The sequence below is a fragment of the Ammospiza nelsoni genome, chromosome 9 (assembly GCF_027579445.1).
Source record: "Ammospiza nelsoni isolate bAmmNel1 chromosome 9, bAmmNel1.pri, whole genome shotgun sequence".
NCBI classification, from domain to species: Eukaryota; Metazoa; Chordata; class Aves; order Passeriformes; family Passerellidae; genus Ammospiza; species Ammospiza nelsoni.
The window spans coordinates 27,929,419-27,951,928 of record NC_080641.1 but is presented as its reverse complement, the minus strand read 5'-3'; the positions used below and the strand labels follow the sequence as shown (position 1 = coordinate 27,951,928).

The following is a 22,510-nucleotide window of genomic DNA, read 5'->3' as shown; positions in this document are numbered from 1 at the left end:
TCAGCTCCAGCCAAAATTGATCCACCAGTGGCTGCTGCCCAGTTAAATGGGCCCGGCAGTGTCTTCTTCACTTTTAATAACGTGCTGTGCAGGTGCCAAAGAGTTCCTATTGCACCTGCACCAAACCAAGCTCACAGAGAGAGGGAGGAAAGCAGAGCAAATGCCTTGCAGGGCTGGGCTGAGCTCCCTTGTGGCTGGCTGGTCTGGGAGGCTGCTGAATGAATTTACTTTTAAAGACTACCTCTGAATATTGTGCCTCAAGAGCAAACCCTGGCATCACCTGCAGCTGAGAAGCTGTGTTCTGGCAAAGGAGTATGGATCCTGCAGAGATGCATCCTGCTGCCAGGGAGTCAAACTCTCATCCTAAACCCTCCAGCTGTACGCAAACGTGCCCATCAGCCACACCCTCCTTGCCCTGTGCCCCACTCCCCAGCTCGCCTAGACCCGAGTTTAACACATGTGTGAGAAAGGCCAGAAGCGCTTCCCTCACTAGAACTGTCCCGCTGCCAAACAATCGCAGACGTTTCAGCGAGGCCAGAGCATCACACATCTCATCCCCGGGGAGCGACACGTCACCGTGCCCGGAAGGGAACCGCGGTGTCAGGGCCACGCTGTGCCTGTCCCTGCCGCGACACCCGTGGGGTGCCCAGCGCCGCTCCTGCCCCACCCGGGACTCTGACCCCACGGCAGATCCCCGCTCCTGCCAAGCCATCCCACGCTGCCTGGCCGCTCCTGCCGGCGCCGAGCGTGCTGGCTCGGGCTTGCCTTTGCCGAGCAGCATTTAAATACCGCAGCGCGCTTCACAACTCACCCCACCTCCGACAGAAACGGAAAGTAAGTGCTCTGTGCAGAGAAAGTTTTTCTCTTTCTTTCTTTTCCCCTCTCCGGCATTTCTGTTTTGGATGGCGTCCAGCTTGGCCTGGCATGGAAACCCCCGGCTGTTTGTGTGTGTGTGTGCAGAGCGGGGAAGGATGAAGGGAGAGGGATTGTGAAAAGATGGGGGGAGGAGGGGAAAACACTCCGGGATTTCATCTCCTCTTCCCAGCTCCGTGCTGTCCGGTGAAAGCCGGAGCCAGCCAGGGGCACGGCGCTACCAGCCAAGAAGGATCTCAGCGCCCAGGAATGGAGCGTGGGCGCGGCTGGGAGTGAGCGCCCACCCGGGAACCTGCGAGCCCACGGCGGCGGATGCTGGGGCTGGCAGGCCCGCTTCCAAGCGGGTTTTCCAGGGACAGCTGGAGCTGCCGGCAGGGTCAGGATGTGACATCACTGACCGGAGAAAAACCCTCGGCCCCGGCTTCTCTAACGAAACCCCCGTGAGCGCTGGGGCGAGGCGGTTCTCCCTGCCGCTGCTGCTGCTGCGATCCCCAAACTGCCAGCAGTCCCCACAGAGAGCCGGCCTTGGACTTTGTATCTTTTTAATTATTTTTTTCCTTTTCCTGAATAAGAGCCCAAAGTGCAGCGGAGGGGTTTGAGAGTGGAAGCCGCCGTGCCGGGGAATGAGGTGAGTCCTGGAAGGTAAAAAGCCAGCACCGCACTCCTGAGGATGCTCCTGGGGGGCTTTGGCGAGACCTGCGCTGGCATTAGCCTAGGAAAGAGCAATTCTTCACCCAGCCGGGCCATGGACGCCTGCAGAAGGCTCTTCCCCTTCCTCCGGGGTGTCCCAGCCCGGCAGTCAGTGTGTAAATACTCACTGTGTGTAAATACCAACGGGGATCCCCGGTCTGGGGGATGCTGGGCAGGGATCCGTGCCAATGACCGGCGGTGCGCTGGGAAAGGGGTCCCTGGGGGCAGGGGACAGGCAGGGGAAGGCAGCACACGCCTTTCCCGACCGGGACAGCCCCCGCAGCGGCTTAGCCGGTGTCGGAGCGAGGGTGGAAAGTTGTGGGCGGGGGAACTGGTGAGAGCAAGCGGCGGAGATGGGTTTTCTGCAGCTGGTTTATCTCCTCTCGTCTTCTTCCTTGAGCTCGCAGGCCTGGAGCTCCCGGTGTTTGGAATTACGGCTCTGACAACGGAGTAATCACCCTTGGGACTGAACCAGAGCTGTTGGACACCACTGAGGCCATTGGACACTTGTTTTCAGGGCTGGCAGCAAGTTACTGCTAGTAGCAGTGAGATCTCAGCTCCCAGGAATGAGGTACCCCCAAAAGCCCCCAGCCCCACTGGGTATCATGCCTAAAATGAACGGGACATGCTGCCTCTAACCTCGAGAGATGCTGCTTTGCTTTTCTGCTTGGAGGTGTCTTGTGTGAGCTGGGAAAAGCTTTTTTGGTGCCTTTGTGCCAGAGAGCTGCTGCTCTGTTGGTGGTGTGGCAGGGAGGCAGGCAAGGAGCAGGGCAGAGCAGGGGAACAGCAGGGGACGTCTGTAGGGCGGGTGTAAGCAGCCCCGTTCCTGGAAGCCATCCAGGTCTGTTTCTCACGAGCTGGGGATTTCCAAGCACCATGTGAGTTGGGGGAAGCACCAGCACAGCTTCCCGCTGGCAGCTGTCCCCAGCTGGAGCGTGGGGCCTGAGTCCTGCTCTGCTCCAGGGATTTGGGCTCATGGATGCTCTCATGGGTCTCTGCAGCACCAGGGGAGTTCGCACAAGGAAGGTTTGGCAGCAGGGAGATGCTGCTGAGAGCCCAGGGCTTCTCTGAAGTTCCCCCAGCCCATGTGCTGGGCCTTGATCCCCCTCCCGGCGTTCTGCCTTGGCTCATTTCCTGGAATGTTCTATCGTTTAGGTTATATTTGGGAGTAGCAGCCAATAACCCCGTTCTCACGGACAGCCCAGCTGGGGCTTGGCTCCAGCAGGAAGCACAGAGGGAGTGGGGCCAGTGCCCCAGGACTCTGCTCCCAGCACCCTCCTTCCTCAGCCCCCCTGCCTTAGATGATGACAAGGCTGAAAAGGCTTGTAAAAAGAGGGAATGTGTGTGCTCCCTTCCCTGGAAGCACCATTTGCCCACAGTCCCCCCCTGGGTCAGGGCTGCAGTGCCTGCAGTTCAGGGTTGCCTGGGAGAAGTCTTTGGGACATGAGTCCCAAGGAGCAGCCCTGGTTGCAGAGATGCTCTAGGACAGGCTGAAGACTAAACTGCATCTGGACTTCTTTGGGGCTTGAGGGGAAGCTCAGAGACAGGGCTGCTGACTCTTCAGCCAGGCAGTGAGGCTTCCTAGAGCAGTGAAAAGCCAAATGGGGCCTGCAGGTTTCTGGGCAGACTGTCTGTCTGGAGGCTGTCTGTCTGTCTCAGGGCTCTGGCACATGGTGGCTGAGCTGATGCTGTCCTTCTCCTCCATCTGGGATGGGGCTGGGTGGGACTTTGACACTACCTGTGGTGGGGAGAATCCCCTAAAGCAGAGAAGCAGTAGATATCTGGGTGCCCCAAAAGCAAGATCCCCTGGGGAAGCCCGAGGGGGATGTGATAATTAACCTGCATTTTGCTCTGAGGTGCCTGGAGCTGGACAGGTCTGCCTCCTTGGCCTCTTCCCAAAGCAGTGGGAGCTGGAGTCTCCCTGCAGGTTGCCACAGTGCTGGACCCCTCATTGTGCTCCCCAGTGTAGCACTGCCCACGAGGGTTGGAGTGTGCTGCTAACACTGCAGTTTCCAGGCAGATGCTTCTGCCAGGGTGTCACTGTCCTGTGGTGGATCCAGGGAGGATGCACTTGGCTCTGGAGCATGGGAGGTGCTGGTGTCAGAGCTTTCCTCTCCTTACCCTTTGTGGTTGTTAGTGCTTCCCAGAGACACGTGCAAAGCACTCTTTCCCCTGAAGCCTCTGCTGTTGCAGCCCTTAATATAAAGGGAGCCTGGGGAGGGAGATCAGTTTTGAAACTGGGGACACTGAGGCAGGGAGCAGCACTGTGACCATCCTGGAGTCTGACAGTGCATCTATCTGATCCTCCCTGCTGGTTTTCTGACTAAAGCTTATTTAGGGTCAAACCCAGAGGTTTTCTTTGGCGACCTTGCCCCCATGCCTGCAGGACTGTGAGGAGGAAGGCACACTCCCACAGCTCTGCCTGCTCTTCCTTTTTGTTTTGTCGTTTCTAAACAGATCCTTCAGAGTTGTTTTTAATTTACAACAAAGCCCTTGCCTTGTTGTGTTCCTCTGTGGTTTCCAAATGATAAGAAAGTAAGAAAGAAAGCAAGCTAGTTTAGATAAAAAAACAAAACCAACCCTCAAACCTGAAATTAGCGCTCAAGTCTGACCCTGAACTTGCATCCCTCCCATCCAGTTAATTTCCTTTCATCTCTGGACTTGCCAGCAATCTAGGACATCCATTTTTCAGATGTCTGTGCCTGCTACCTCCCCGGCAGTGGTTCTGCCTTGTCCTTGCACAGCTGAACCCTGTGCTTTTCTGGTTCTTGCTAAACCCCACTGAGTTTTGCTTCTGCTGCTGCTTTTAAAACCAGCAGGACTGAAGCCAGCAGCAAAAACAGGGGTAGGAGTGAAGCCCAGCAGCCTTCATGGACGGGGATGGGATTTGTGGCCACTCAGCTGGGTTTGTAGCCAAGCTCCTCAAAGCCAAGGCTATTTTGGGAGCATGGATGGGGGGTGAGCACTAAGGACATCACAGCGGGGATGTCCCGTGGGAAATGCCAGTCTCTGTCCTCCCAGAAACTTCACTCATCCTCTTCCAACCATCCTCTGTGGGGACACAGGGTGACAGCAGGGCGAGTCTCCAGCTCCACCTGCTTCACTCCTTGTCCACTCCCAAGCGTATGAGGTTTGATTTGGGGGTTTGCAGATGCTTCAGAAAGGGGTTTGTGGACCCCTGGCGTGCCAGCAGCACGCTGTGATGGGAACTGTGGCGTGGGGAGGAGGGTTTGCAGCCTTTGCCAAGGTTCCTCTTGGGAAGCTTTGATTTTGCAGTGGGAGCTGAAGGCAGGGAGCTGCAGGCTGCTGCCGTGGCACCGGCCAGGGCGGGACCTGTATGATCATGTTGTAGGAAGTTGCTGCCTGAGCTTGCTGGATAACACTTTGCCCTTAGGATTTCCCAAAACAGGCAGGGTGAGCAGAGATTAGCACTTGGACGGATCTTCTGCCCCACCCCAAGCCCCAGTGCACCACAGCATGATTTCTAGGAACAGACAGCCCTGAACATCAAACTTAGCTGAACTTTGCACCATAAACCTTGGAAGATTTCCCATTTTCCATCTCTTTACATGGATCTGTCCCAAATACTTGGTCAATGATGGAAGAGCACCAGTCAGGTCGTATGCATGAAGGTGGAAACCTGGAAAATCTGATTTCGCATTGGCTGGAACCCTTTTCCACTAGTTAGATTCAGGATGTGTCTGGGTCCATTCACAAAGGATTTTGGTTTTCTTCCCAGAAAACAGGTGGGTGCTGAGTCTCTGCCTGAGGGGAATCTGAGGCATTGGTGACTTTGCAAAGCCTGTTTGCTCCAAGATGGTGCATCCCATCTCAGTGCCCCATCTCCAAGGGCCAGAGCTGGGGTCTCATCTCCTGGTCCTGGCCACCACTGCTCCCTCTACATTGATGTCTCTGGGCAGTGAAAGCTCTGAAGTGAGCTAGAGGACAAATGTGTTCTTTGGCTCAGTGCCTTTCTCTGCTTCTTCAGGTCATTAATCCCAGCATGTATTTTTGGCTTTGTGCTAAATGTAATTTCTGGAGAACATTTTTCTCCAGTAAAGATTAACAAGGTCTTTTAACGACTTGGTGATTTGATGGTGAGGATCTTGAAAAGAAAACTGCTGCCTGGGGAGCAGAGAGGCTGTGCTGCCATGCTGGCATCCTGCAGGCTCAGGGACAGGTCAGCTCCAAGCACTTGGGCAGCAATGGGTTTTGCTCTCCATTCCCACTCAAACAGATGCATGGTAGAAAAACATCTGGCAGACGTTTAACAACCTTGTTGCTCCTTTTTTTTTTTTTTTTTTGAACTGGTGTTTTATTCAGATGGTGCTGAACCACAAAGCACATTCCCACCTGCCTGATGAGTGAGAGTAGCGCAGAGATCCAGCTGTGGATGATGCAGGGATGCAGTTTTAGATGAGTTACAGGTCTGGCTTCAGCAGATGAAATGTTTATTTCCCAGTGGCTCAATATTTGCGGAGGACTTGCAGCGTGGGCACTAAAAGAGAACTGATTTCACTGCTGTCAGCCCCTGCAAGTGACATGGTTGATGGGATGTCACCTGCCAGGGTGGCTGCTCATCACCATGGAACAGCCCAGTCTCTGCATGGAGGAGTGTGCAGACAGCAACAGCTCCTGAAGCAGAGCAGATGGAGCCAAGGCCAGCAGAAATGGTGACACAGAGAAATGTTTGTTGGCATGACTTCCCCTGCTGAAACTCCAGGGAAGCCTGGCTGCAGGGCCAGGCACTGCTCAGCCCCATCATTCCCACTTTGCACTGTGGGCAAAGCCTGCTGAGTGCCTCACCCTGAGGGTATCCCAGCACTTCCTCCATTACCAAATTAGGAACCCTCTTGCAGTGGTTATATATAAATATATATGTATGTATGCATACATGCCTTTGAGAGTGTTATGTGTTAGCAAACTCCCCAGAAGGCTTTTTTTAGAGGTGTTATCAACAGGATGTGCTTGAATATGTGGAATCCAGGAAGTCCTGGATAAGGGCTTTTCTTTAGAGCCTCACTATGCCCAGAGTCCCCTGGCCTCCCATGGGATCCATGGGGATTGCTGTAGCACAGGCCATTCCTGAGGGACAGATAGGAGTCATGACATCATGCAGGCTGCATTGGCTGGCATTTTGGAGAGATTGTGCTCTTTTCTGAAGTGGGAAACAAGCTCTTTGTCATGGTTGGAGCCAGTTGCTTGGAGCAGGGAAGAAAAAGCGTCCAAGAAACAGCCCCCAGTCATTGCCCAAAAATAAATGAGGGTGACAGGGATGTGGCTCTAGAAATCCCACCCAGCTACATGAGATGGGGAAGGTCTGCAGATACTCTGGTGTTGAAGTCATACTGCATAACATTGCGTGGTGGCTGTGACCCCCTCTGAGGGGCAGAAAGCACCTAAAAACACACAGGTTTTTGTATCTAGGTACAGCAGAACGTGGTGGGGCTCACGCTGTGCTGTGAGCTGTGTAAGAGTGGCAAAGCTCTGGCTTCAGCCTGTGGGAAAGGCTGTGGTTGTGCACTAATGGCATTCATGCTGGGCTTCCCACCAGCACCAGGGTGTGCATCCATGAGAGGGCTTTGGCAGCATGTGCTGGCTGCAGTGCAGAAATCCCTGCAGGCAGATGCTGCAGGCATTGGCATGATCACTAGGTGCTGCTCCCTCCCAGTGATGACTCTGGGGTGAGCCTTATGGGGAGCAGAGGGTTTCACTTGAGAGATGTTTAGCTGATCACAAAGTAGGACCTGCCTCAGGCTCAGGACTGAGTTTAGGAAATAGAATTTAAATAACAAGTTTTTGGCTAAAGTTATCTTTTTAATGATGAATGTTCGTCCAAGGTTTGTACCATTCCCTCCTGCTCGTGACTTTGGGTCAGTCACTTCCCTTTTCCATAAATATTTTCCTTCCTTTTTCTTAACTGCTTCTCCATCTCTTCCCATCAGAGGGAGGCTGTTGGAAGACTTTCTCTTCCCTAAGCCTCAGCAAGGCATTTAGCACAAGGAGGCCTTGGTCTCACATTACACCACTGGTGATTAATGCAGGTAACAAAACACACAATTCTAGCCTGTCCAGGACAGCCTTGGGTGGATGGGATTTCCACTGCATTTCAAGGAGGAAAAGGAAAATACAGCCCTCATCTGTGCTGCTGCTCTTGGGCAGGAAGGGGTGAGCTCAGCACTTTGCTGAGCCCTGGAGTCCCCTGGATCATCAGCTGCACCACCAAGGGCTGCCGTGTGCATTGTGTGCATGCCGGGAGAGCCGGCGGCATCCTGGCAACGTTGTTCTGCTGTGCTGGGCTGCGTTTCCCTCCTTCGGATGTGGGTTTTGTTCTTTTGGACAAACACCCCAGGCAGAACAACAGAAATAATCCCCCCTTTTCCCATTGATCCTGGCTCTGGGGCTGTGTGAACCAGCAGCCAGCTGTGGTCGCAGCGCGGTCCCCGGGGCCTCGCTTGCCAGCCGCTGCTGCAGGGTCAGGGGTTGTTTGTACTGACAAGTCCCTGGGAAAGAGATGCTTCTCCTTTGCCAGGAGAGGAAAAGGCCACCAGAGTGGGACTGCTTGAACTGGTGAGCTCTGCTGATATCATGGCTCTCACTTTATTGCAGCACTTGTTGGTAAAAGTGTGGAAGGGAGAAGTTGGCTGGAGCCTGGTAAACTCCTGGGGTTCTCAGGAGAGAGGAGGGCTCTGTCTGTGCCTTGCATGGGGCACATGTGGCAGGAGCTGCTGTGTGAGGTGGCAGCAGCTGCTCCAGGTCACCTTGGTGGGTGTGAAAGGGTCAGAAGCTCACTCCAAATCTGTGTCCCCACGTGCTGTCAGAGCAGTGGGGTCAGTGGTGCAAACCCCTGCAAGTGTGTCCACGCATGCTGCTGTCTTCATGTGTGACTGAAATGTGTCTCCTTCTCCTCCCAGAAACCTCCATCCCTGAAGACCCCAGCCCTGGGTTCCATGTTGCTCTGAGCCTCTGCCCTCACCCTGGCTGGCCCTGCCCACAATGGCCCTGTGTCTCAAGCAAGTCTTCAACAAAGACAAAACCTTCCGTCCCCGGAAGAAGTTTGAGCCGGGCACGCAGCGCTTTGAGCTGTACAAGAAAGCCCAGGCCTCCCTCAAGTCTGGGCTGGACCTGAAGGCAGTGGTGCAGCTGCCTCCTGGCGAGAGCATCAACGACTGGATCGCCGTGCACGTGGTGGATTTCTTCAACCGCATCAACCTCATCTACGGCACCATGTCCGAGTTCTGCACCGAGAGGAGCTGCCCCATCATGTCCGGCGGGCTCAAGTACGAGTACAGGTGGCAGGATGACAGCAAGTACAAGAAGCCCACCAAGCTGTCGGCCCCACAGTACATGTGCATGCTGATGGACTGGATCGAGATGCTCATTAACAATGAGGACGTCTTCCCCACCAGGATAGGTGAGTGGGCTCTGGTTTCCTGCAGGAAAGATGGGCTTGTTACTGGTGCAGGTTCCCAAGCTGGTATTGATGAACTTTGTGATTCAAAGTATTGTGGTGTTTCCCTTTCCTGGTGTTTCTCAGTGTCACACCCTTTTGCTCCAAACTGAGTTTGGGATTTCTCATCCTACTACTAGGGGATGTGGAACACAATGTTCTCCTTTTCTTTGCTTGAACTTATTCTGTGTTTGTGAGAAATGTAGGCTTGTAGGTCATTAGCTTCCTTGCCTTTCCTCAAGAGGCTGAGCTGCGGAGCTGGTTAGAGGTGGTCATCACATCCCTGCTTTCCTCTAAACTAATCAGCTCAGTTTCTTTCTGGTTTTCCATGTAGGTTCATGTTCCCAGGATCCAACCTTTGCTGCTTTGCTCCTCAGCCCCTTTCCATCTCAGCCCTGATTAGACCTCACATTTTGCCAGGTAGCTGAGGCACTGCTTGAGCAGAGATGTCCCTAGGACGTGGCCTTGCCACTGCCAAGGCCCAGGGTGTAAGATACACCTCTTCAAAAAGAGCTGCCTGCAGCAGCTGCCAAAGGTAGCACAGCTTTCAAACTAACCCCTCTGCTGCTGACTGCAATGCTCAGCAGCTGCCAAGGCTGATATTAGCTGCTACTTAGCTGCTTTGTGTCATTTGGAGAGATGAGTTCAAGGGTTGGAGCTGATGGGGCTTCCAGAGTCTCAGGTCATGCCTTGGAGAACTTGTTTTTCAGACAGAATGTGAAACTACTTGAGTGCAGAAAAAAAAAGATTTAAGGAGCTTGGGGCTGGAAAGGCATAGCTTTGCAAGTCTGCTTGACCTTTTTTGTTTGCCAGGCAGACAGAGCTTTATGAAATCAGTGCAGCTTATGGTCAAGATTTTCATTAATGTGCTGGAAAACATTGAGGAAAATGGTCTGTGTGGGATTACTGGCATTACTCACTGTTGCAGCCCCATTTGGCTGTGCTGTACATGTAGCTGTGTGTCTTTTTAAGGAAAGTCTCTGGCCCTTGGAGCTGAGAGGGGTCATGGGTCTCTGCAAGCAAGAGGGCAGGCAGTGCCTGCAGCCTGATTGTGCCAAACTGTTTTGGCTTTGGGATGGGGTGACAGCTCCAGACCCCTGATCCGCTCTGGCTTTGCCTGGAGTGAGGGTGGGACAAGTCCCTGAAACCCAGAGCAGCAGGCACTCACTGCTTCTTCCCCTTGCTGGTGATCTGGACAGGCAGGGTGGCACAGTGCCAGCTGCTCATGCTGGAAGACAGGCAGGATGATGCCTTTGGGGTGTGTGGGACAGGCAGTCCCTGGGACTCACCAGGACATTCCCTGTGCTATGGAGGCACCTTTCCCTCATGGGTACAGTGGTGTCCATGCCCTGCAGAACAGAGGAGGCTGGAGGTGTAGCTGTCAGTGCAGGATACCCTGGGCCAGCAGTCCCAGCCCTGCTGGGGACAGTCCTTGGTCATTCTGGCTGCTGCTGAGGGGTGAGACAGCAGCCACAGGGAGCAGGGTAGGTGTTCCTCTTCCTGAGGTGGCTTGTCCCCAAGGAGAAGATCTGCATGCCATTAAAAGCATTGTTTTACTCTGCTTTCCCTCCAGCCAGAAAGGAGTGTCCTGATCCAATTTCAGGCCTTTCAGGTAGAATTTGGGATGTGATGCTGCTTGACACTGCTCTGGGAAGTTAAGGTGCACAGGGAGTATTAACACCTCAAAAAGCAGCCAGCCATGGGAGGGACATTGCAGCACCCCCTGCTCTCCCACATCTCTGTCTCTGAGGTACAAAAGCCAAATACAGTCATGGTCCTGGTGGTTTTCACTTCATTTCTGGCACTTCTCCGTCTGAGTTGTGCACATGGGAGGGATGGCTGGTTTCCATTTCTCTTTTCATTTCAGTTTAGGGGAGTTCTGGGTGAGATCCAGGATGACTGTAGATGAACATGGGTCAAATCCATTTTCTTCTCTTCCAAGGCTTTCCTGGGGTCCCTTTTCCAAGCCCTTTTGTTGTGGGGACCCTCATGTCCCCTGATTGACTTCAGGCCCTGTGTCAGCATGTCTTGGTGGTGTTGGCCTCACACAAGTGAAAAGGAGCTCAGGCTGAGGTGGCACTCTAAAACACATGAAAGGCTGTTGGGGGAGGCAGAGGGAGGAGGGAGCTGGTGGCACTTTGTCATCAGTGGTAATTGCTTGGCAGCTCTTGCTCATTGGTAATTGCTTGGCAGCTCTGGCATTTCAGAAGATGGAGTGTTTGGCTGAAGGGAAATGCACTGGATGACAGAGGAGGCTGGCCAGGATGGGGGACTTAGGGACAGTGGCCAGGGTGGCCAAACAGAGGTGCTTAACCTCTCTTCTAAAGAGCAAGCCCTTGGGAAAAGACCCAGGACAAGGAGAATAAGGCACTGAGAGGACACAGAGAAGATGTGAGCTGTTTTAAGGAGAGGAAAAGAGCTTGATGAGGTGATGAGGGGAAATTACAAATGTCATGCTTTGGAGTTGTGGTGAGACTCTTGGATGTTAGCAGCAGAGATGGATTTAGCTTGAAGGTTTGTTTCACTCCTGCTTGTGCTGGAGAGGTTCCTGGGCACAGCTGCCCACTGTCTCAGTGTTTCATGGGCTGTGTGCAGCTCAGCTTCCCCTCCTGGCCCCTCTTTACCATGTGCAGTAAAGCTGTCCCAGCACAAAGATTTCCCTGGCTAAGGCCACCTGACCGCAGACAAAACAGACTTTTTCATTTTAAATTTGTTTTTAGAAGCAGCAAGTGTTCCCCAAACTCACAAACATTGCTGGAGGCTAACCTCAGCATCCTCCTGCATCCAACAGCCACACAGCCTGAAGCAGTTCATGATTGCTGCTAGGCTCCTGACAATTGAGAGGTATCTCATGGGTCAGAGGAGGGAATCTTTCACCCCAGAGTGAGTGGCTCAGCTAGAAATGAGTAGAGATGATTCATTTGTGGGCTCACAGGGTCCTTAGGCCTCACAGGGGACCCCTTGATGGGGTAAATGGTCACAGCTGCAGCGACCAGAGCAGAGCTGGGCTGATTTGCACATTAAAGCATCTGCTCCTCCAGCACAAGTCAGAGGTGGGAGGGGAGCAGAGTGACAAACACCTTTGGTTTAGCCGAGCTGTGTGACACAGAGCTCTTGGCAGCTCTGCAGTGAGGCCAGAGGGACAGCTGGCACCCCACATGGCAGGAAGGGAGCCCGACACCAGCAGACAGTTTGTGACCTGGCAGAGTTAACCAGCAGTACTGCAGCCCTGGGATGGCACCAGCAGAAAATCACTATGGTGGAGATTATTAACAGGTCTGGGGGGCTGCCAAGCCCCCTGCATTCCACAGCAAGGGTTGGGAGAGATTCTGTGCCTTCCCCATGCCCAGGGAAATCTACCTGCAGGGCTCCATTCCAGTGTCTAATCCTTTCTCTGGAGTGGGAACCTGTTTGTCAGCCAGTTAAGATGAGACAAATCCCTGCATGACCTGAGCTCTGCCATGGTGGCTATAAATCTACAGGAGCAGCAGCCTTCCCAGACAACCCATATCATCTGGTGTGTGCTAGTGCTTTGTTTCCACTCTTCCAACCAATGTAGCTGTCCTGAAAAATACATTTAAACAGAGAGCAAGCATTTTCCCCACGCAGGGGAGATGAATAAATGATTCTACAGGTGTACTTTCACCAGCTGGTAAAACTATATCAGTAGATTTATTCAGTGAGTGGACATCCATGAACAAATTACCAGCTGGGAAATCTCTCCTCCCTGTAATCATTGTGCCCTGTGGTGCCTGGTCTCAGGGAGCTGCTGCTGGGCAGTGCCGTGCTGAGGAGCAGGGATGGCTGGGTGGCTCTCCAGGCTCCATGGCTGTGTCTGCACTGCTCAGGCCAGCACCAGGCTGGCTGCACGAGGCCAGGTGTGCTCCACCAGCACCATGGTGGCTGCTGGAGCCTCGCTGCTGTTGGATGGGTGCAGACACAGGGTTTGGAGCAGCCCCAGTGCTGGAAGCACCCCGTGCTCTCCGCCAGATTTGCCCGTGGCTCAACAGAGCACTGGCCACGGGAGGTTTTGTAACAGTTCTTGGAAAGCTGTTCAAAACTCAAACCCCTGTCATTCAAGCATAGCCCCAGAACAATTATAAAAACCAGAGAAAACCTGATGCGAAATTATCCGATACTTTCTTGCCATAACAACAGGAGAAAAATGTTCAGAATTCAGCTAATTATTGGTGTTCTCTCAGCTGGCTCTTTTTTACATGATTTGTTGAGGTTTTTTTCCCCTGCTTTTTTTCTTCCAAAATTAATACCACACCAGCTTGCAGCTGCCATCATGACATTAGTTTTAAACAGGGCTTTAAACACTTATTTTTAGGAAAAATGAATCACTGAACACCACGGTGGCCAAAATGAAATTGAGAAATAACAACAACAATTCATCACGAAGTTCACTGAATTACTGCATTTGCAGAGGAAAAAAATACAATTGCCAAGAAGCAAAATAGCTTCCCAGTACTGATTCACCATGAAAAAATTAAATTGGCTGGTGCACAAGTGTTGGGGATAGGAGATGGCAGGAAAGATCCAGGATCCTTTGGCAGTCCCTCACCCTAAGCGCAGGCACTTTGTTACCTCTCATTTTCATTTCCTTTTACACATGCTTGCCTTATGTTTTGAAGCAATCAGCACAGAGTGGGGAAAACAGATTCCTTGGAGCTTTAAATAATATCTTGGGATTTTCAAGCAAAACGTCCAAGACAAACTAAAGGTGCCAATTCATTTCAGGGCTGTGAGTTACTCTGCTTGGAGTGAAATTGTACCTGCTGTACTTACAGCTTTTTGCCTTGGCTTGGAGCAGAAATTCTTCCTAATATCTAAACCAAACATCATGCAAGAACAGTCAAAGGGTGGCTGCTGCCTGCCAGACTGGGATCTGCTGCTGCTTTCTCCAAGGTTGCTGGAAAGTAAATGTAAATGTAATTTCAGTGCTTTTAAATCAGTCCAGGTGGGTTTTGTGATATTCTGCTCCCCTAGGGCAGTCAGACCACTATCAATGGGATGAGCTGGGATGGTGTTTTTTGGTCTCTGCAGGTGCTCAGGGCTGGGGAGGGAGAAGCAAACCCAAGCAGTGTCACCCTGTTGGGGTGATTTGTCCAACCTGGAGGTCCATCCTGACTTTCCCCTGGCCTGCTGTATTTCTGCTAAGAGGACACCTCAGCCATGCAGGGCCTGTCCCACTGGACTCATCCCTCTGTCTCATCCATCTGCTACTGCCTCTGGTTTGTGTCACGATGTGCCACCTTCAAGATTGGAGCAAGTTCCCTGAGCAAGGGCCACCAGTGTCCCACTCCTAGGTGGGAGCCCTGTGGGGAGCAGCTGTCCCCCTCCATGCATGGGGAAGGGGCCCCATCACTCCACGGTCGCTGTTTCAGTGACCCCTCCCAGGAGCCAGAACAGCCCTGGTGGGAACGGCAGCGAGCTCAGTGTGGGGCTGAGCACCCGCACGGGCAGGAGGGGCACGTGTGGCCACAGATCCCTGTGCCATGGCTGTCCCCTGGCCGGGACGTGCTGGCTGCAGGGAGGAGACACGGCCTGCCCTGGCTGTGTCCCCTCCGTGCTGGGGAGGATGTCACATGTGCTGTCTGCTGGACATCCGCTGCAGCCGCGCTGACCCGGGGCAAGCCGCGTTCATGCCGGATCCTTCTGCTGCTCTCAGAGGCAGCCTTTACTGCAGAGTCTCTTCTTTCAGCTCTGGGTGAGGGGATGGGGTGTTTCTCCAGTTCCCCACCAGCATGGCCAGTGCCTGCTGGGGCTGCTGTGGGTTTCTTTCCAAGTCCAAGGCAATCAGCAGCGAGGCACCGCTGCTGGCAGAGGCAATCTGCATGTCAGAGATCCGCCCTGCTTCCTTCCCGAGGGGAAGTGCTTTGATCAGCTGGCACGGAGCCCTGTGCCAGATGCAGGGTCCAGTCAAGCATCTCTGGCCTGTATTGAGGATCCTGGCACAGGAGACAGACCTGGCTGCAGCATGGGGACAGGAAACAGGACCTTGCTGTGCCTCTCTGGGCAGGTGTGCAAGCGAGGGTGTTGTGGGGAGAAAGAATCAGAGCCGGACCCGAGCCATCCCAAAGGACCTCAATGAGGGGGATGTCCTGGCACGGGACCTGTAGAAATTAGTGACATTAGTGACAGGCAGCCACCGCTGCAGCCTGGCCGTGCCTGGAGGGGACAGCCGCACACTGACACCTGGTGATGGACACAAAGAAGGGCAGCTCAGCCTCAGCTCCGGGGAGCTTCCGATGATCCTGGTTCGTGTGAAACACAGTGGCTGAGTAGCCCAGAAGTGAGCTTGGAGGTCCTGGCAGCCTGATGGTATCTTTCCATACATCATTAGGTTTAGGAGTTCAACAACTCACATAGTTGCTGATGACTGTGAGATTTTAATTAGCTAACCTTTAAAGATTCTTTGTAACTCAAACTATTCTTTGATTCAAGCTAAATCTCTGTTTTCTGATACAAAAGCTGCTTCTGGAGAACCCAGAATGCAGCTGGAGGTGTTTCTTCTCTAAGTCTCTCAGCTGCCAGCATGTCCATGAGGACTTGCTGGTAACAGATGTATGAGACAAGACAATTCCTGGCTAACCTCAGGACAAAAGCTGTGGAAAGCCACTTGTCACCATCTGCCATGTCTGGAGGTGGCCCATCTGACATCTGCACCATAGGTGCTGTCAGCCCTGGGAGCCTGAGATCTGTTTGATCTGCTGTTCACTTTCTGAGCTTATTTCCTTCTCAGCTCAGGACTGGGTTGAGGGTTGCTGCTTTCCTTCCCTATCACTGTTTGCAGTTTGGCAATAAATTCCCAGTGATGGTCAGCTTGGATTTCTCCCTCACTGCCTGCTTTGACTGGGGAGGCAGTTGGTGACTGGGACAGGTGACAAACTGAAGGCAGCAAATGCCTTCCTTTGTGCTCCTGGGCATTGCTGAGATCCCAGCTTCTTCTGGTCCTAGAGAGATGACAGGCTGTCCGGGACAGTGTGTCCAGTTCCCCAGCCACTGCCCAGAAATGTGCATTCATCAGCAATTATTTGCTGTGATCAGCTTTATTAAAAAAAAAAAAAAAAGTTTCTTAACTAGTTCTTCAAAGCTGGTCTGCAGGGCCACCCTAATGGCATGTCTGAGTCCCCAGCTGGGTGATTCCAGCTTTTATTTGCTCAGCAAATCCTCACTCAGAGCAGAAAGCTCAAGGGGAGCCATTGATAAAGCACTGTGTCCCTCCTGCCTGCAGGGGAACCTGCAGAGCTCTCTGCTCCCTGCCTGTGTCAGACTAGCAGGCAAGGAGAGCTCTGTAGCCAAGGGTGCTGAGCAGAGGCAGATCTGCAGTCACATCCCTGAGGTGCTGGCATAGGGACAGCCTGGTTGTACTTTGCCAGATGTGAACACCTCTCCTGAAAAGTCCTAATGGGTTCTACCAGAGCTGGTGGTGAAACAGATCATGCTGAGGTCCCTGCTGCAGGAGCAGCCCTGGGGCTGCAGTGTGCTTGTGGTTATGCAGATTAGTGTCCACAAATCAGTCTCAAAACCACCTCTGTGTGATGCTGAGCCAAGGTCTGTGTCCTTCTCCAAAGGGTGGCTGGGACATCCAGATGTGGGATGAGCACAGATGCTTTAACCTTACCCTCTGCTCCAGCAGTGTGCATGTAGGAAAGGGAAACTGGGCTTTGCTCAGGGTGACTCTACTTTAGACCAAAAATAATATTATTTTATGAGTTCCAAACCCAACACCTTCCCAGCCCTGGTGACTGAAAACAGGCTCCACGTGTGAAGGAAGGACAGAACCTTTGTGTTTGCCACCCACAGAGGAGAGGGGCTCGGCACTGCTGCTGGGAAACAAAACTGCCAGGAGCCTTTGGGGAAAAAAACCAGCTTTAATTGCCTAGCAAGGCTGGTGAGAAAGATTCAAAGATAAAATTACCATTTTTAATTTTTTAGCTAAGAGATTTTCTGATGCTTTCCTGTGCACAGAATGTGTGAGCTGGCTATGGTTGAGCAGAGTTTGTTTGGAAGGATTTTCGAGAGGTTATGTGCTGCATTAATAAGAAGCTGAGGGAGGAGGCTGGTATAACCGTGGGAAGGAAGGTTTTTATTTTGTTCTTTGTGTATTTGCATTGAATTGCTCTGGGGAGAGGAAGAAGCCTCAGGAAAACAAATATCAGTTGTTTCATTCTCCTCCTCACAAAAAAACCCCCACAAAACAACAACCCAAAAAGTTTAGTGTTTCAAAGCCATGTTTCCTTTAGAGATTTACCCCAAGGTTGCTGGCACTGATGGAATCACACCCTGAGATTTTCATTGTGATAGCAGTGTGTTTTGAAAAGGATAGAAATATCCCACAGTGTGTCCTTGTGTGGGACAAAGCTGAAAGTACAGAGCCAGATGTGGTGGGTCCCAGCCTATGAGGATATCTGAGGATTATACAGGCACAATGAAATGTTTAGTTTAAAACCTAAACATCTTTAAGATGGGCTGTTTTCTTCCTGATTTAATGAGACATTTTATTGAAATAAGGATCAGGAAAAAGGTAGAAACTCCATCCATTTCTGCTGATGCAACAGAAGTGATGTGTGAGGATGTGAGGAGGAAGGAAAACAGTACAAGCCATGCTTTTGGGTTCAGAGGAAGGTATCTTTTCTGGTGGCAGATGGTTTGGCTTTGTTCATGGACCTGGGTAAATGCAATTTGACTTACATTGTGCCTGTGCAGGCTTGTACGGAAAGGCAGGGAGAAGGGGCAGAAGGATCTTCTGCCAGATTCCTCTGGATTGAGCCAGATGTGGAGAGTTGCAGCCTCCTCAAAAAAAACCCACTTTTTTTTCTCTCCTATGGCAACTCTCCACATCCTGAGCCCATGCCCGTGTGAAATTGCTGGTTGGGCAATGAGGGAATATGTGAGAAGAGCTCAATGGCACACTGCCCCAGTGTCACTCTTGGCATTAGCCAAGGGTCTCCTTCCTTGTCATCTGACTGCCTGTCAAGCATGACAGAGACTTTAAATGCTAACTGGTTTATTTTTAAAAAATGTTCATATGGCTTCCAATTTGCTTCTGCTTTGCAGGTGTTCCCTTCCCCAAGCAGTTCCAGCAAGTTTGCACCAAGATCCTCACCCGCCTCTTCCGTGTCTTTGTCCATGTCTACATCCACCACTTTGACAGCATCATCAACATGGGTGCTGAGGCTCACGTCAACACCTGCTACAAGCACTTCTACTATTTCATCAGGGAGTTCAGCCTCATTGACCACAGGGAGCTGGAGCCTTTGGTAAGGATGGCCCTGCCATGGGGAGGTGGAGGGTGAGTGGTGTGGGCAGGACACAGCACTGGTAGGTTTGGATCGGGGCTGGACTCCGAGCAGTGCTGACCCTCTCTGGACTCTCTTGGCCACCCTACCTCAGACAGACAGTCATGTTTTCTGTCCTGGGACCATCAGCCTTGGCGCTCTGAGAGAGAAATTCCCAGCAGCACCAAGGAAACCACTGATCCTTTCTTAACCTTTGCCTCTGCTGTTATGTCTGTGAATTGAACTTCAATACCCTTAGGACCCCACAGAGTAGTGTCCCCATGGTGACTTGGTAGCTCTAATGCAATTTGCACATCAAACTGTTTCCAGCCACTTGTGCCCAGCTGGCTTCCAGGAGTCAGATTTGAGCCAAAGTCTCTTCTCCATAGTTTTTCTTTCAGCATTCCCTGCTTGAGATCCTAGTGTGAATTACACTGAGGCTGCAGGGAAGGCAAGCCCTGATAGGACACACAGCTTCGGACAACAGCTGTCCAGGCCATGCTGGAGAGGCCTCACTGGATCTCCCAGCTTCCCTACAGCCTCCCTTGGGAAGCAATTAGTCAGGCAGGAGGTGAGAGCCCTTGACAACAGCAGGATTTGTGGGAAGCAGAGGCCAGACAGCCCAGGGCTCATAAAGCAGAAAATGCACATAGTTGGTTTTGTAAGAGAAGCAGGTTTGTCACAGACAAGGTTGAGTGTAGTCTGACCTAGGGAGGACATGTTGCAGTGGGGAAAGAATTAATAGGAAACCCTTTTTTTTTTTTTGGCATGTTGTGATAAGGGCTGTGCTTCAGAAAAGGCTATATTCAGCAGCAGAGAGTCAGGGAAGACCAAGAGGATATAATAATCCAAGAAAGAGCTGAGAAGAGTTCCAGCTGCTTGCTTAAGATCTGAAGGTGGGGGAGATGCCCTTGCCCCTAAGTGCTAAGCACTTTGCTCCTGTGCTTTCATTTGTCTCAGTCATTTTTCGGCCTATCTGCTCTAATTATGATTTAAGGGGATGGAGAGGTGATGGTCTAATTAGGGGAGACTTGAATGACAACAGTCTCGACTTTAATTATTTTGTAGAATTCAGTTGTAACACATATTATCACAATGGCCCTCAGCTCCATAAAATGGCAGCTCAGCATCAGCCTGTCCTCTGTCAGTGTTCCTCATGACAAACCTCTTCAGCATTGCTGTACAGTCCACAGAGGTGTCATCTCCTTGGACTGCTGCTTGCTAATGTAAATAATTAACACCTGGCAGCCAAGGCAGAGGCTGACTTTGCTAAATAGGCTTTCAATGCCAGTGACTCACATGCAACATGAGATGACTGATGGGTCTCCATAAATCTCAGGTGAACAGATTCTTTCCCTGTGAGGCAACCACTGCTAAACTACAAGGAAATGAGACACATTTGCCCCTGGTCTATCTGTGTCTCATTGCCTGCCATCCAACCTTCAAGCAGAACCAACCACAGGGTTGAGAGGAAGGACCAGGGGGGAGGAAGGGCCTCCTCCCCTCAGGCACTGAGCTGCTTTAGGTGTGTATGAGTGTCCCTGCAACCAGGCTGCCTCATCAGCCCAGACAGCTGTCCTAACCTTGCATTTAGTTAGTCCCCATGAATCCCATGACAGACTTCTGAGCTTTCTCCTGGCTGAACCTCCCTTTGCTGCTTCAATTTCCCTTTTGTCAAGCTTCTGTGGGATGTGATTTCTTAGCTGCAAATCTTGGGAACTGAGAATGAGATCCTTTGTATGGCAGAACTAGCAAAAGGCAGTGAACCACTCTCTCAGTAAATCAGGGAAGATGGGGCCAGAGAGAAGCCATGCACTTGCTTCCTTGATGAGGGCAGCTCGTGGTGCTGGGCTGCAGCACTGGCAGGGCTCCACTGGTTATGCTCTAAAGCAGAGCTGTGGGGATTTCCTGGGTGTGAGAAAAGCCTTGGACATCTGGGGCTGGCTGAGGACCTCACTGGTGACTTATCAACCCTCTGGTCACTGCAGTGCCCCCTGTTCATGGCTGCTTTAGTGCCTGGTGTTGTGCTAGCGGGGTGGGTGCAATGCTGCTGCAAGAGGATGTGCACAGTCCTCTCACCCTCTTCTTTTCCTTTCAAGATGTTTGCAAACATTTCCTGTTTGCAAAGTGATTTTGTGGCAGAGCACCAACTTTTCATTTGATGGCCAGGTTCTGAACTCAAGTGATTTTGTATGTTACTCCTATAGGAAAACCCTCTTTGTCACCATCCCTGATGGATTTGAAAAACGAAGTTCTCAGCACTGAAAATCAGAGTTTGCTGCTTCTGTCTCCCTTGGTTATATAACTAAAGGAACTTTTATGGGGTTATTCAAGGTTCATCATCCTTTCCTAGTTCCTCTTTTTCAGAGTTGCAATCTTCCTTCTCCACAGATCAGTCCTACTTCCAATCTATTTTTAATGTGCAAACCTTCCCCTGGGGTGCACGAGGAAAACCAATCTGTGGGCACACAGATTCACAAGCCACGAACCCAGTGAACCAGAATCACACTTTCCTCACTTCAGGATTTACAAGATGCTAGTTGAGCTTTTCAAGGCAAGGACAAAGACCATCTTCCACCAGCTGAAAGCTGGACACCTTCCCAGTGTGGCTGGCATGATGCCATTCTGGCTAAAGAAAAGTCTGTAATCCTAAACAGAGCTGGAGGTTTCCTGTGGCCCTGTTATTAGCACTCATTTGCATTTCAGTGTGACTGTGGGATCCCTGCTGAAACCACAGGTCCTCTGGGTGAGCTGTGGTCAGCTCCTGGAGTGACAGCAGGGAACTGCTCCGTGTCCCATCTCCTAAGGCTGCAAAGAGGGCTCTGAGAGTGTCATCACCTTGTGTGGCTGCTCTGCAGCTGAGCCAGGAGCAGGACCTTCATCTTTCAATATCTCAGCCAAAGCTCTTTCCTTGGACTGCTCTCAAGGCTAGGGCACAGCCAAAATAACCTTGTGCCACAGAGACGGGGGAGAGTGCCAGGATGGAGCTGCTGAGGCAGCTGAGTTCCCAGGAGGGCTCTCATGGGAAACACTAGAAGGCTCCCCAGGACTGCCACGGTTGTTTCCCTGGGTTGGTTTTGGACACCTCCCAAACTGCCTGACACGTCACACTACTCCAACCTGTCTTTTGCACTTACTGTTTCTTTCTTTTCTCTCCCCCTTCAATGCAGAAAGAAATGACAGAACGAATTTGCCACTGAAGTCTCCTGGCAGATGAACTCAGCTGGATCACTCAGAGTCTGGTGGGACAAGACAGACCTGTGGTGGGAAACCTCTTCCCTAGGACTTGCTCTGGGCATTCCAGCTCACTGACCTATGAACACTGCAGAAGTGCCTCTTCAGGCCAGGACTGAATTCTAAGTTTTTCAAGAACCTCTGGACAGATTTTTCTTCTTTTAATAGATACCAATCCCTGTTGTATGGTTCCTGTTTTAGAAAGCTACTGACTTACTGGAGAATGAGGCAAGTTGGTTTACTTTTGCACACTCTGATTTCTAAGACTCAATCTGACATCAAATTTTCAGCAACTTTCCCTCTTGTTTTGTCCTCAGCTACATTGATCTTCAGATGTTTCATTATCAATTCCTGCCCTGTGAGAAGGTGTGACCTTGGCTACCAGGTGTTACCTTTCCCACAGGCAGTGGGTTTGTGGTAACACCTGAGATCAGCCCTGCAGAGCTGGAGGCATTTCATCCCACTGCCTTCACATGGTTAGCTGTTGATGTGCTGTTTTTAACCATGAGCTGTGAATGTCTCCTTCTGCCCTAATTCATGCTTTACCAAAGGGACCATTTTTCCCTTCAAGGGATTTTTCACATTTGGAAGAAGGGACTTGATGATGTTCTAAGATGCATCCAGTAGTGCTTGGACTAATGGGAAGTGCCCCCATGACTGAGGAGGTGAACGAGGTCACTATTCAGTGTGATCAGCACATACTACCTGAGAAAATCTCAAAAACTGGTGGGAAGAGACCCTTGCCAGAAAATGACATTTTCAACACGTCAGCATTTCCTGAAGTGTTGTCTTGGCTCAAGATGGGCAAATGCTGGTTATAGAAACTGTTGGTTTTCCATAACCAAACCTTCCAGCAGGTGAAGAAGGACTCATAAGAGATATCTTCACTACTCTGCACTCAAGGTCCCCTTCCAACCCAATATTCTGTGATTCTGAAACCTTTTTGACCATCTGCAAGCTTACTATTGCTTCCTGG

The 22,510-nt window shown here is 51.5% G+C and overlaps 1 protein-coding gene across 2 annotated transcripts; it reads left to right on the top strand.

The window, feature by feature from the left end:
- Positions 1–673: 673 nt before the first annotated feature.
- On the top strand, positions 674–22,003 carry MOB3C (MOB kinase activator 3C). 2 transcript variants are annotated; one of them, XM_059478114.1, is made up of 6 exons: positions 674–834; positions 1,446–1,501; positions 1,964–2,134; positions 8,478–8,977; positions 18,080–18,282; positions 21,471–22,003. In XM_059478114.1, exons 4-6 carry the CDS (start codon positions 8,560–8,562, stop codon positions 21,498–21,500), a joined length of 651 nt encoding a protein of 216 aa, XP_059334097.1. In that variant the 5' UTR covers positions 674–834; positions 1,446–1,501; positions 1,964–2,134; positions 8,478–8,559; the 3' UTR covers positions 21,501–22,003. The 2 variants fall into 2 exon arrangements, with proteins under 2 accessions (XP_059334097.1, XP_059334096.1); XM_059478113.1 differs by lacking the exon at positions 674–834 and having other exon boundaries at positions 1,320–1,501.
- The last annotated feature ends 507 nt before the right edge of the window (positions 22,004–22,510 follow it).